At 40.1% G+C, this 12,704-nt stretch overlaps 1 protein-coding gene across 3 annotated transcripts in view; it reads right to left on the reverse strand.

Annotated features, from left to right (window-relative positions):
• Nucleotides 1-617: 617 nt before the first annotated feature.
• Nucleotides 618-12,704, reverse strand: part of SLC35B3 (solute carrier family 35 member B3) — a 95,986-nt gene continuing 83,899 nt past the window's right edge. For all 3 annotated transcript variants that reach the window (XM_073631030.1, XM_073631031.1, XM_073631032.1), the window contains exons 9-10: nucleotides 11,011-11,080; nucleotides 618-1,545 (exon numbers count right to left, since the gene is read on the reverse strand). In XM_073631030.1, coding sequence (XP_073487131.1) covers nucleotides 1,395-1,545; nucleotides 11,011-11,080 — 221 coding nt within the window. In that variant the 3' untranslated portion in view covers nucleotides 618-1,394. The remainder of the gene's footprint in view (nucleotides 1,546-11,010; nucleotides 11,081-12,704) is intronic.

Consider the following 12,704-nt stretch of genomic DNA (forward strand, 5'->3'; position numbering starts at 1 on the left):
CGGGAAGTCTCGGCTCGAACATGGAACACAGTGTGGTATGCTGTATGTAGCCTCAGCTTTATATGGCACATCCAGCCGCCTCACCTGTTAGTGAGGGAAATAGTTTGTTTGGGCCAAGCTAAAGTCTAACAAATGATGGAGTTCAGCTTTAAAGTGAACTTTGAGGCTTTTAATATGGGAACTGCTACTGAGCTATTTTTAAACATACAAAATATGTTGCTCTGACGCAGAAGTATATGACATAGGCACTTAGACATACCAGGCTCCACTAGCTGCATGCATTTTTTCTGGTCAGGTAAAGTATTTACTATGCAGTGATAACTTAAAATCTGCATGTTTAAAATAAAGTCAGCAATGCCATATCCCATATGTCTGTATTCAGAGATTAACTAAAAATAAATAAAATAGATCCCCAATAATTCATCAAAAAACAGTAAACAACATTTTTTTTAAAGGAAGGGCTATTGAAATTTCAGCAATCTCCCGGTAATCAATTTGATAAGCAGACACATTCATAAGTATTTTTAGTAAAAGGCAGTGAACATTACTGTGCAGCCACACAGTGGCACTCAAGCCATTTCTTAGTGTCCAGAATTATTCAATAGGCGACTAATAAATAGCAGTATGATCAATTCATGTTTAACAGGATGAATGTTCACATTTCAGATATTACATTATAAACAAATCTGCTGTGGAAATGCACGTTTAGAGAAACGTGGAGTGCCAAGATTATTATACACATGACCACATGAGAAAGGAAATTACATATTCTAAAGATGAAAAGAAAAGACAAGAAAATGCACATGCTGTATTAGTTTTGCACGTTACAATCATGTTTCAGTAAGGCGTATGCCTTTTTTTTTTGTATCGGAAATCTAGTGCAGGAACATGATGTAAAACAGAGTCCCAACTCTGCACACTGCAACTGAAAGGACATGTCCTCAGCCTCCATCCTTCATGTAAGGAAAAAAAATTGTCCTTCGTAGCTACGACTTCCATCAGTGTGCACGATTTGCATTTGAATGATACTGACAATTCTTGATCAAGCACTGAAAACCGTGCTACGATAGGGAAGAAAAAAAAAAAAAAGTCACAATACTAGTCCCGTAAAATTGTCATGGTCCACTAGCGTGTATACCTCTAACAGAGAGGTTGCTTAAGTCTTCCGGTACCTTACTTCATAAGAGGAGCCCACAAAACCCGGTCCTTTGGAAAATTCCTTCGGCAAGTGGAGTGATAGAAGAAAATAAAGATCACCCTTGACTTAAACCTTTGCAGTAACATATTAGGCAATATGCCATCACCTTCTCCTTAGAATAACTGATTCCCTTTGGAAATACATAATCATTTAATGATTACTGAAGATAAAATAAAAAGTCTAAAAACTCATTATATTATACAGTCTGTGAAAACGTCCGTGATTTTCCTTCAGAACCCTGTTTCTTCAGAAAACTGTAAAGATGGTGCAGCTTAAATTTGTCCATATTCTTACTGTAGACATTTAAGAAAATTCCAAGTACGACTAACAGTCCAGACCATACATACCTAAAAAAAAAAAAAAAAAAAAAAGAAGAAGAAACAAAAAAACACAGCGTTTTATTTACATGTTAATTACGCCTTAGGCTCGGTTCACACGGCTGCGACTTGAGATCTGACTTGTGAGACCCCAAGTCGCATGACATGTAAAATCCCATGTTAGTCAATGAGAGCTGTCTTAATTAGCACTACTTAAGTTACTCCAACTTTAGAAAAGGTTCCTCTACTACTTCAAGGCGACTTCTATTCTCTATACTTCTATCAAAGTAGTACTCAAGTCGCCTGGCAAAGTCACACCGCAGGTCATAGCAGAGTGAACCAAGCCTAAATCTGCAATAAGGATAATCATATTTGCTTGCTCTTGTCTAAGATTCTGACACTTCCCAGGGCAACAACAGATACTACACTCTCTTCAAAAATGGATTAGCAGAAGGGAGCAGCATCAGTATACAAAAGCCGCGTTTGTATTTTGAGAATACATTGCTATAGCAGTATTCCTGCCGCTGGATAAAAGAATAGCTTAAAGCGTATGTAAACCCTAACAAACATCTTTTTGGTCCTTTTGGTTTGCTTAAAACATACCACTCAAAGAATTTTGGTATATTTGTTCGATAAGTCGTTAAAACATGCCAGAAAATCAGAGCTATCCTGTGTGCAAACTTCCTATTATGTTAGTCAGCTCACAACTAGTGATAAGAATTGAGAGCATATCTGGGAGAGCCAAAGGTTTTCTGTCCTTGTAGGGTCTTTTAGGGAGATACAAAGAAGGAACCACGCATTCGTTTAAGGCTCGCCAGTTCCTAAATGTCTTGCAGGACAATTTCATGGGTCAGATGGTAGACACACCAACTAGAAACAAAGCATTACTAGACCTACTGATTACCAACAACACAGACCCGATCACAGATGTGGAAATAAGGGGCAATTTAGGAAACAGCGATCACAGGTCAATTAGCTTCAGTATAAATGACACAAACAGGAAACATAAGGGGAATATAAAGACACTGAATTTCAAGAGCCAACTTCCCTAAGCTACGAACCTTGCTAGAAGATATAAATTGGGATAAAATCTTAGGAACAAAGAACAAAGAGGAGAGATGGGTTTTCTTTAAGAGCATATTAAATAAAGGGCATTAGCCAGGGCATTCTATTGGGAAACAAATTTAAAAGAGCGAACAAAAGTCCTGGATGGATTAACTCCAATGTAAAAATGCATATAAAAGCAAAGGAGAAGGCCTTCAAGAAATACAAGGCTAAGGGATCATCATCAGCATTCAGGCTTTACAAAGAATGCAACAAGAAATGTAAGGGTGCAATTAGGGCGGCTAAGAACACAAAAGACACATAGCGGAGGAGAGCAAAAGAAAATCCCAAGAAATTCTTTAAGTATATGAGCAGTAAAAGAGGAAGGACAGACCATATTGGCCCTATAAAGAATGATGAAGGGAATCTGGTTACTAAGGATGGAGAGATGGAGAAGGTATTGGATTTATTCTTCTCCTCAGTCTTCACAAGGGAATCAGGGGGGGGGTCAGTAACCAAAACTGCAGTTTTATCCTCATGACACATCTCAGGAAGTACCCTCATGGCTAACAGAGGACAGAATTAGAAAATATAACATTAAAAGCCAATGTAGCACCAATATTTAAAAAGGGCCAAAATACATCCCTGGGAATTACAGACCAGTTAGCCTAACATCAATAGTATGCAAGCTCTTCGAGGGGATGATAAGGGACTATATACAAGATTTTAGTAATGAAAACGGTATCATTAGCAGTAATGAGCGCTTATTCATAGTTTACATAGTTAGTAAGGTTGAATAAAGACACCACTCCATCAAGTTCAACCTGAGCAAGTGTGGGTGCGTGTCTACAACTATCCCTATTTTTATTTAAGGTACCCATATATCGCTGTGTCAATTTTTTACGCAGCGCTCCACACATATATCACACACTCACATCGATCCCTACCCTCAAGGAGCCCACAATCCAAGGTCTCTAACATTCATATACAAGGGCCAATTTTGGACAGGATCCAATTAACCTACCAGCATGTCTTTGGAGTGTGGGAGGAAACCGGAGTACCCGGAGGAAACCCACGCAGGCACAGGAAGAACATGCAAACTCCAGGCAGGTAGTGTCGTGGTTGGGATTTGAACTGCTTCTTACTGCTAGGCGAGAGTGCTACTCACTACACCACTGTGCTGCCTATGATTCATGAAGAATCATTCTTGCCAAATCAATCTATTAACCTTCTATGAGGAGATGAGCTGCTATCTAGATAAAAGAAGGCCGTAGACGTGGTGTATCTGGATTTTGCAAAAGCATTTGACACAGTTCCCCATAAACGTTTACTGTATAAAGTAAGGTCCTTTGGCATGGACTGAACTATTTAGAATGGTCAGGGGTGGAAATTGGGGTCCCCCAGGGTTCTGTGCTGGGACCAATCCTATTTAATTTGTTCATAAACAACCTGGAGGATGGGGTAAGCAGTTCAATGTCTGCATTTGCAGACAACACTAAGCTAAGCAGGGCAATAACGTCTCCGCAGGATGTGGAAACCTTGCAAGAAGAGCAGAACAAATTAATGGGGTGGGTAACTACATGGCAAATGAAGTTTAATGTGGTAAAATGTAAAATAATGCATTTGGGTGGCAAAAATATGAACACAATCTACTCACTGGGGGGAGAACCTCTGGGGGAATCTAGGATGGAAAAGGACCTGGGGGTCCTAGTAGATGATTGACTCAGCAATGGTATGCAATGCCAAGCTGCTGCTAACAAAGCAGAATATTGGCATGCATTAAAAAGGGGATTTACTCCAGAGATAAAGCGATAATTCTCCCACTCTACAAGACTCCGGTCCGGCCTCACTTGGAGTATGCTGTCCAGTTCTGGGCACCAGTCCTCAGGAAGGATGCACTGGAAATGAAGCGTGTACAGAGAAGGGCAAAAAAGATAATAAAAGGGACTGGAGGATATTAGTTAAGAAGAAAGGTGACGAGCACTGAACTTATTCTTTCTGGAGAAGAGACGCTTGAGAGGGGATATGATTTCAATTTACAAATACTGTACTGGTGACCCCACAATAGGAATAAAACTTTTCCCCGGAAGAGAGTTTAATAAGACACATGGCCACTCATTAAAATTAGAAGAAAAGAGGTTTAACCTTAAACTGCGTAGAGGGTTCTTTACTGTAAGAGCGGCAAGGATGTGGAATTCCCTTCCACAGGCGGTGGTTTCAGCGGGGAGCATCAATAGTTTCAAAAAAACTATTAGATACGCACCTGAACGACCACAACATACAGGGATATACAATGTAATACTGACATATAATCACACACATAGGTTGTACTTGATGGACTTGTTTCTTTTTTCAACCTCACCTACTATGTAACATGGGGAAATGCACATGCATTGCTGAGATACTGCATATGCTTTGCTGCCCTCACATGCACCTTAAAAGGATAAGTTCCCCTTTTGTAACATGTTACACCCATATTTAGGGTAACATGTCCCTGCACCCTGATCCCACATTTTGACAGTGAGTAGAGATATTCTCCCCCCCACTCGCTGTCACAAAAAAAAAAAAACGAACAAAAAAAAACAAACACAGACGCCTGCCTGCCTGCATCATTCATTCACAGTGTTCTGTGAATGTGAAAGCTAAAATTTAATTTTTTTATTTGATTTACCATTTCTCAATTTTGTTGATACTAATGGGTATTTGGAGGATTTTTATGCACGATTATGCATGATATCCATTATTTTGTCTAAGATAGTGCCACTATTTACCCTATTGTTAGAGGTGAATCCATTAAGACTATAAGTACTGACAGGCTTTGTGGCTGTCGAATTGTAGTTCTCAATGAACTGCTCTAGTAGTTCATAGAGTCTTCCTGCCAGAGTGTAACTGCTTGCTCATATCAGGGGTACAGGCATACAGCTACACAGACAATATGCAGGACTGTGGCATTACACCCATGATCTGCTGATCATGGGTGCAATGCTTTACAGGCTCCGAACAAAAAAATGAATGCATATTTTTTACCTGCGAAAAATTATCATTTTTTTTTTGTAACGGTGAACTTATTCCTTAACCACTTACCCACTGCCGGCCGTCGTATGACGTCCTTGAGTTTGTGGGGGTATATCTGAATGATACCTGCAGCTACAGGCATCTTTCAGATATGGGCTTTTTAAGCCTACACCATAAGAACGATCATAGTGGCTGTTCCACCGCTTGATCGTTCTTACGGCGGCGAGAGGGGACATCCCCCTCCCACTACCCTCTGGTGCTTCTACCGACTCACCGCTTCCATCGGTGAGTCAGAGAACAGATCCGCCGGCCCCGGATGGTGACCATAAAGATTTCCGGCGGACCAGATGGTCGCCGGAGTCTCTATGATCGTTCGGAGGCCGGGCGTGATGTTATGACGTCACGCTCGGCCTCTGCATTCAAACGGCGCTTCCTCGGCTGGGAAGCCGAGATCAGTTTTTTTTAATTTTTTTTATTTAAGGCTTCCCAGCCTAGATTCCATATCTCAACATAAAGAGGACTGATCATGCCATATTCCTATTACAAGGGATGTTTACATTCCTTGTAATAGGAATAAAAGTGATCAAATTTTTTTTTTTTTTAAAGTGTCAAACTAAAAACAAAGAAAAGTAAAATTAACAAAAAAAAAAAAAAAAAAAAAAAAAACCACAACATTTCAAGCGCACCTATCCCCGTGTGCTCACACGCAGAATCGAACGCATACGCAAGTCCCGCCCACATATGAAAACGGTGTCCAAACCACACATGTGAGGTATTGCCATGAACGTTAGAGCGAGAGCCATAATTCTAGCCCTAGACCTGCTCTGTAACTCAAAACATGTAAACAGTAAAAAATTTTAAAGCGTCGCCCATGGGGATTTTTAAGTACCGAAGTTTGGCACCATTTCATGAGCGTGTGCAGTTTTGAAGCATGACATGTTAGGTATCTATTTACTCGGCGGAACTTCATCTTTCACATTATGCAAAAAAAATTGGGCTAACTTTTGTTTGTTTTTTTTTAAAGCACAAAACAGTTTTTTTTTCCAAAAAAGGCGTTAGAAAAATTGCTGCACAAATACCGTGCGAGATAAAAAGTTGCAATGACCGCCATTGTATTCTCTAGGGTCTTTGTTAAAAAAAAATAATCACTATATATATATATATATATATATATATATATATATATATATATATATATATATATATATATATATATATATATATATATATATATATATTTACTATGTTTGGAGGTTCTATGTAAATTTTCTAGCAAAAAAAATGATGATTTTTACATGTAGGAGAGAAATGTCAGAATTGGCCTGGTTGGCAAGTGGTTAAAAAGGTGGAATCCTTTTTCTTTTCTAGACTCACAGAGCAGGGCTTGACAACTCCTCGTGCCAAGGGTCATCAGTGTTAGGTTGTCCCTATGTGAAAGATTTTGTACTTGCAGTGAGACTAGGCAGGCAATGAACACTCAAGGATCAGACTGTGCTGGGCAAAGCATGCAAATCCTGGACTGGCACAGAGTTGTGTCATAAGCTTGTGAAGATGAGGTGAAGCTACCCTTTACACATCAGACTTGCAACTCAATGTTTTGGCTTTATTTGCATCTACAGACGCTATGGAGAAGAATCTTAAAGGATACCTGTACTAAAAGAAATGTGCTGGTTGGCATTTCTGATCTCCTTATGAAAATGCTAAATTGCATGCCTGTCTCTGATTTTCATCTCTATGACCTAATCATATAGGCCAAATAGGAACCCTAAAATTTTTAAGGCTGCTTTCACACTGAAAGTGCCGTTTGTTTTAGTGGTGCTTTTGCGTCACTTTTTGCCCACTAGCGGGGTGCTTTTAATCCCCAAAAAAGTGTTAAAAACTCCCGTTTTGCAGCGCTATTAAATCGCGTTGAAATCGCTACCTAGTCATTCCAATGGGCAGGGCGTTTTCGGAGCGCTAAATACAGTGCTCCCAACCCGTCCCAAAGATGCTGCTTGCAGGACTTTCCAGAATGTCCCGCAAGCACACCGCCCCAGTGTGAAAAGACAGACTGGAATGAATGGGAAGCGGTTTTCAGAGGCTATTGTTAGCGCTAAAGCACCTGAAAACCGCTCCAGTGTGAAAGGGGTCTAACTGCATATTTGTTCTGGGCCAATGGCTCAAGCTATAGAAACCATTGGTTCAATATAGCAACCAGATGGTATTTTTAGAGGGAGACACCAGCAATGGCAGTCAGTATATTTACATTATAGGTTTGTTATAGACCAGGGGTGCCCAACCTTTTGAAGAGTGAGGACCACTTAAGAGACTTGGTAACCGGTTGCGGGGCCAATAAGAGCGGAGCGAGCGGATGACAGCATATGCAGAGTGGACATGGACACAGCCCACTCTACTCTAGGGGCCCTCTGATCCAATATGCCCAGGTGGAAGGGGATGGATCCCCTTCTGTGTTTTTTTAGTAGATCAAATTGGAGGTAGGCGGGTATAAACAGATACAAGTCCGTTTACATCTGGCGCTTCGTAGAGGTGAATGTACGATTGGGTCGGAACGATCACGTGAAAGGGGCCTAAGGCTGCTTTCACACTGATGCACTGCAGTTTACTCACACCAAGCACTTTGCCACATACTTCTATTATATCCTGCAGGTGTGGTGCATTGTGCTGCATCTATGGATCAGTTTGAAAGCAGCCCAGTAACCACTGCAGAACAGATATGCCCATATATACACTATGATTTTAGTAATAAATTTACCTTTGAGTCTTCCATTCAGGTATCGCCGGCTGTTCCTGCCCCAGGCAGAGTGCATTTGGCATCACTCTCAGCCTGTGACAGGAGTTGGCGCTAAACAGGAAGCATCAGCTTACGCGGCTCTGCTCCGCAGCCGCTTGCTTCCTCTACCGTCGGCTTCACTCACAACACTGATGCTCTGAGATCATGGGTCGGCAACCCGCGATCTGGGCCTGCCAACCCGCTATCCCAGAGCAGGAGGTTGCGGGCCATGGGTTTGGCACCCCTGCTATAGACTATGCCTTTTGCCACATCTCAGTGCTGGCCACTAACAGTGAGGGTGAGAGTGACCCACATGCTTGTGACTAAGAACCTTCCACATTGCTGGTCTAGAAGTGCATTTATGCATTTAGTTAATGAACCCTGATTTACTACACTATATAAGTGTGCCTTGTTCCACTGTGTGTTCCTTTAAACTGCAAGCTAACAAAATATGAAAGACATAATCATCTGTGTCAGGAAGGCATTTCTGAAAGTCAATGAGATCATAAAATTTGCTTGGCTTTTTTAAGACCGCAATCCCAAAAGGAAGTACAAAGAATGGACAAGAAGACAATACATCTCATAGGTCTATGTGGGGGCTACCCTTTCTGGGTAAATGTGGCAGCTGGCTTTTCTGGATAAATGTGGGAGATATCAGGTTGCCTATTTACCAGCAGACAAACACATACGTTATCTACCATGGCAAACATCCAAAAGAGACATCCCTAGACTGTCAGTAACTAGATAATGGTCCGGCCTCATCAATCTTGCTTCCAACTGTACTACCAGAACGGGAGACTCAGAGCAAGGCTTTTAGCCTTTAGAATGTAGAAGAGACCATCTACCCTTCACCCCTTGCCAGCACTAGCATACTGCTAGAGCAGGAGTCTCAAACTGGCTGCCCTCCAGCTGTTGTGAAACTACAAGTCTCATGAGGCATTACAAGGCTGACAGTTACAAGCCTGACTCCCACAGGCAGAGACATGATGGGACTTGTTGTTTTGCAACAGCTGGAGGGCTTCCAGTTTGAGACCCCTGTGCTAGAGTCACTGCCACTTTCTAATTTTCTGGCCGAGAGGTATAATGGCTCATGCCGACGAGCATTACTTTCCTGCATTTGGAACAGCAAAATCTAACTCATCTTAACCACCGGAAGGTTTTACTCCCTTCATGACCAGGCTATTTTTTGCCATTCAGCTACTTTACCTGGCAATTACTCGGTCATGCAACACTGTATGCAAATGACATTTATAACATTTTTGCACACAAAATAGAGCTTTGTTTTGGTGGTATTTGATCACCACTGGGTTTTTTTTTTTTGCAATAGAAACGAAAAAAAGACTGAACATTTTGAAACAAAAGCCCAATATTTTCTACTCTGTTATAAAACATATCCATTAAAAATACATTTCTTCAAAAACGCAGGCCAAAATGTTTTCTGCTACAGGTCTTTTTATTTAAAAAAAAAAAAAATTGCAATAAGTGTATATAAATTGGTCTGTGTGAAGGCATAGCGTCTACAGACTATGATATATATACACACACATATTTTGATATTTGATCAATACTGGTGGCCCATCTCATCATTTCTTGAAGACCCTTTTTTTTTTTTAATATACTGTCACCAGCGCAGTACAGCGCCATTGTATGACTGGTGTGGTGGTGATCAGGCACACTGACTGGTGACAGTATGTAAAAAGAAAAAAAAAATTGAAATCATTTTTAATCAATTTTTTAAAACATTGGTTTTCTCTCTTTATTATTATTTTTTTTTTTTTACATCCTGCCATCAGAGTAGTTCAGTGTCACCATAGGGATTTTTATTTTACACTATTATTGATTATAACAGCGATAATCACGGTTATAGGGAATAGTTTTAGCTGTTAGGAATGGCTTTCATTCATAAAAACTTACTATTATGATCTGCGATTAGCTACAGCTAATCACATGGTACAGGGTGCTGTGATTGGCCCAGATACCATGTGATAGCTGTGGGCCAATCACAGCATCGCTAGAAAGCACAGCTGTTATGAAAGACATTCATAACAGTTTTGTTTACATTGTGATCACATAGCGGTAACAGTAATCAAATCGGTCACAGGAGCGGTGTGCTGCGCGCCTATGTGCCAGTGTAAAAGTAATGTGGACGGGACTATAAGTGGTCAATTTAGCAGTACACATCACAATTCAGAGGCTGCGACTGACCTGGTCCATGCTGCCCTGTATTTGACTGCGGAATTTCCTACTAAAGGGAGGGGTTTAAACCGTAGGCAAAGCAAGTCAAATGCAGCCTTTTCTTGTCAAATGCTGCATTTTCCATCCAAATGCAGCTGCATATGTTTAGAAGGTAAATGCAGCATTTGACAAGAACAATAAACTGACATCAACCTTCACACATAAATAATTTATTACAGCAGTAAACAGAGTTAAAATAGCCATAAACTTATAAGCATTTCAGAATTGTGTATGTGACAATGCTCTTTCTTTGCCCAATTTACATTATTCTTCTTTTCTAAAGGATTCTCTTTCATCCAATGAGCAAAAACGATTAATATCAAAGGCTGACAATAAGCTACAGTAGACACAAAAACAAATACACACATAATAAATCTGTCTCAAAATTATTTTACCTTTAAAAAAAACATAAAAGAAAACCTGTTACTTACTGCAAGGTAAAGGGTTTTGCAAAGAATAGAAAGGACAACACAATCGTCATTGCCTTTCTCCCAGTTGTTACTGTGGAATTGAACAAAACATGTATTAAAGCAGAAATAGAATTATAAAATTGGTATATGAAAAGGTTTTGAAATCAATTTTGTTTTACCAACAATTCAACATTTCTCTCTTAGTAATACATTTTTGTGTTCCTGGCTTCAGTAGGTTAGGTTTACCAATGATTCAAGAATAATAAAACAATGCATTATATTGCAAGTCAACTGGGACAATGAGGTCGAATACAAAAACAAAAGTATTATTTTCATTTGCTTAAGTTATATGATCCGTTTTTTTTTTTTTTCTCTTAATTTGTAAAAATAATTGATAGTATGAGTGAGCTGAATATACAGAATGCCTGGTATCTATTGTATTTTCTGTGTGAAATCCAAATGAATACAATTACTGGGCAAACTATCCTTTAAAATAAACAGCCTCTTCTTAAATTGAAATGTGACGTTCAATAGGGTCTCCATTTAGGTGGAGATAAAAACAAGGGATTTACAAGACCCCAATTCATGAGGAATATGGGCTAGCGGTGGTTAAAGCTGAACTCCAGGATGCCATCACATTTTTTGCAATGCTTCCCTTCAGTGAAAATAAGTAGTTTTTGTTTACTCACACACTAATTTTCTGGGAAATTGTCTACTGAAAAGTTCATATCATCACTTTTAGTTGAAAATTGCAGATGCTTGGCCACTAGGATGAGGTTCTCGGAAGAGTCTGACATCACATCCTTTTGCATTTGCACAACCTGTCAATCTATTCAGGATGATGTGGATGGTGGGACACACAAGGACGACTTGCTAATGAACAAAACCTGATGCTTGAAGACTCTTCAGAAGCCTCCTGGTCCCCTGCTGTACTTACTGGTTTCTATCATCAAACTCTACTTACTACAGGACACAGTTACATAGGGATCAGCAGTGGGAACCACTGAAAGCAGCAGGGGACCGGGAGGTTTTTGGAGCATCATCAGGCTGCAGGTTCTCTTTGTTAGAGCAGAGTTTGATGGCTGCCCTGCGGAAAAGACAAATATTTGCCATCTTCACAAGGAGACCTTTTATTCTCGATATTAGAGTCACTATAAATAACACTTTAATGCCTATTCAATATTTATCTTCATGAATTGACCATGTGATGTAACAAACACTATTAAATCCCCTAAGGGATCATTCATACCGGCAACCCTCTCTAACACCCCTCTAAAAAACAATTTTCAGTGGATCGCTTTTTACAGGATGATAGAGCAGCAGCTGCCAGGGATTCAGGAGGCTCACATAGTGTAAAATCCTTAAGGGTATTTTATAAAAATAATAAACAATAAAAGCTGTGCAAAAACCGGCATCTACAAAGAATCCAAATCCCACAATATCATGGGACAAGATGTGGAACGTGGTGACATCATGACCTCCGGTTCTGCCCTAAGTTCGTTTCATTAAAAGTGACATCATCAGGAGCCGGAAGCTCCTGAAGATGTCACGTAGGGCGGAATCGCAGGTCGTGATGTCACCACGTTCCACGTTTTGTACAATTGTATTGTGGGATTTGGAGTCTTTGTAGATGCTGGTTTTTGTATGGCTTGTATTGTTTGTTACTTTAAAAAAATACCCTTGATGATTTACACTATGTGAGCCTGGTGCTGTTT

This window comes from Aquarana catesbeiana, linkage group LG05 (assembly GCF_042186555.1).
Source record: "Aquarana catesbeiana isolate 2022-GZ linkage group LG05, ASM4218655v1, whole genome shotgun sequence".
NCBI classification, from domain to species: domain Eukaryota; kingdom Metazoa; phylum Chordata; class Amphibia; order Anura; family Ranidae; genus Aquarana; species Aquarana catesbeiana.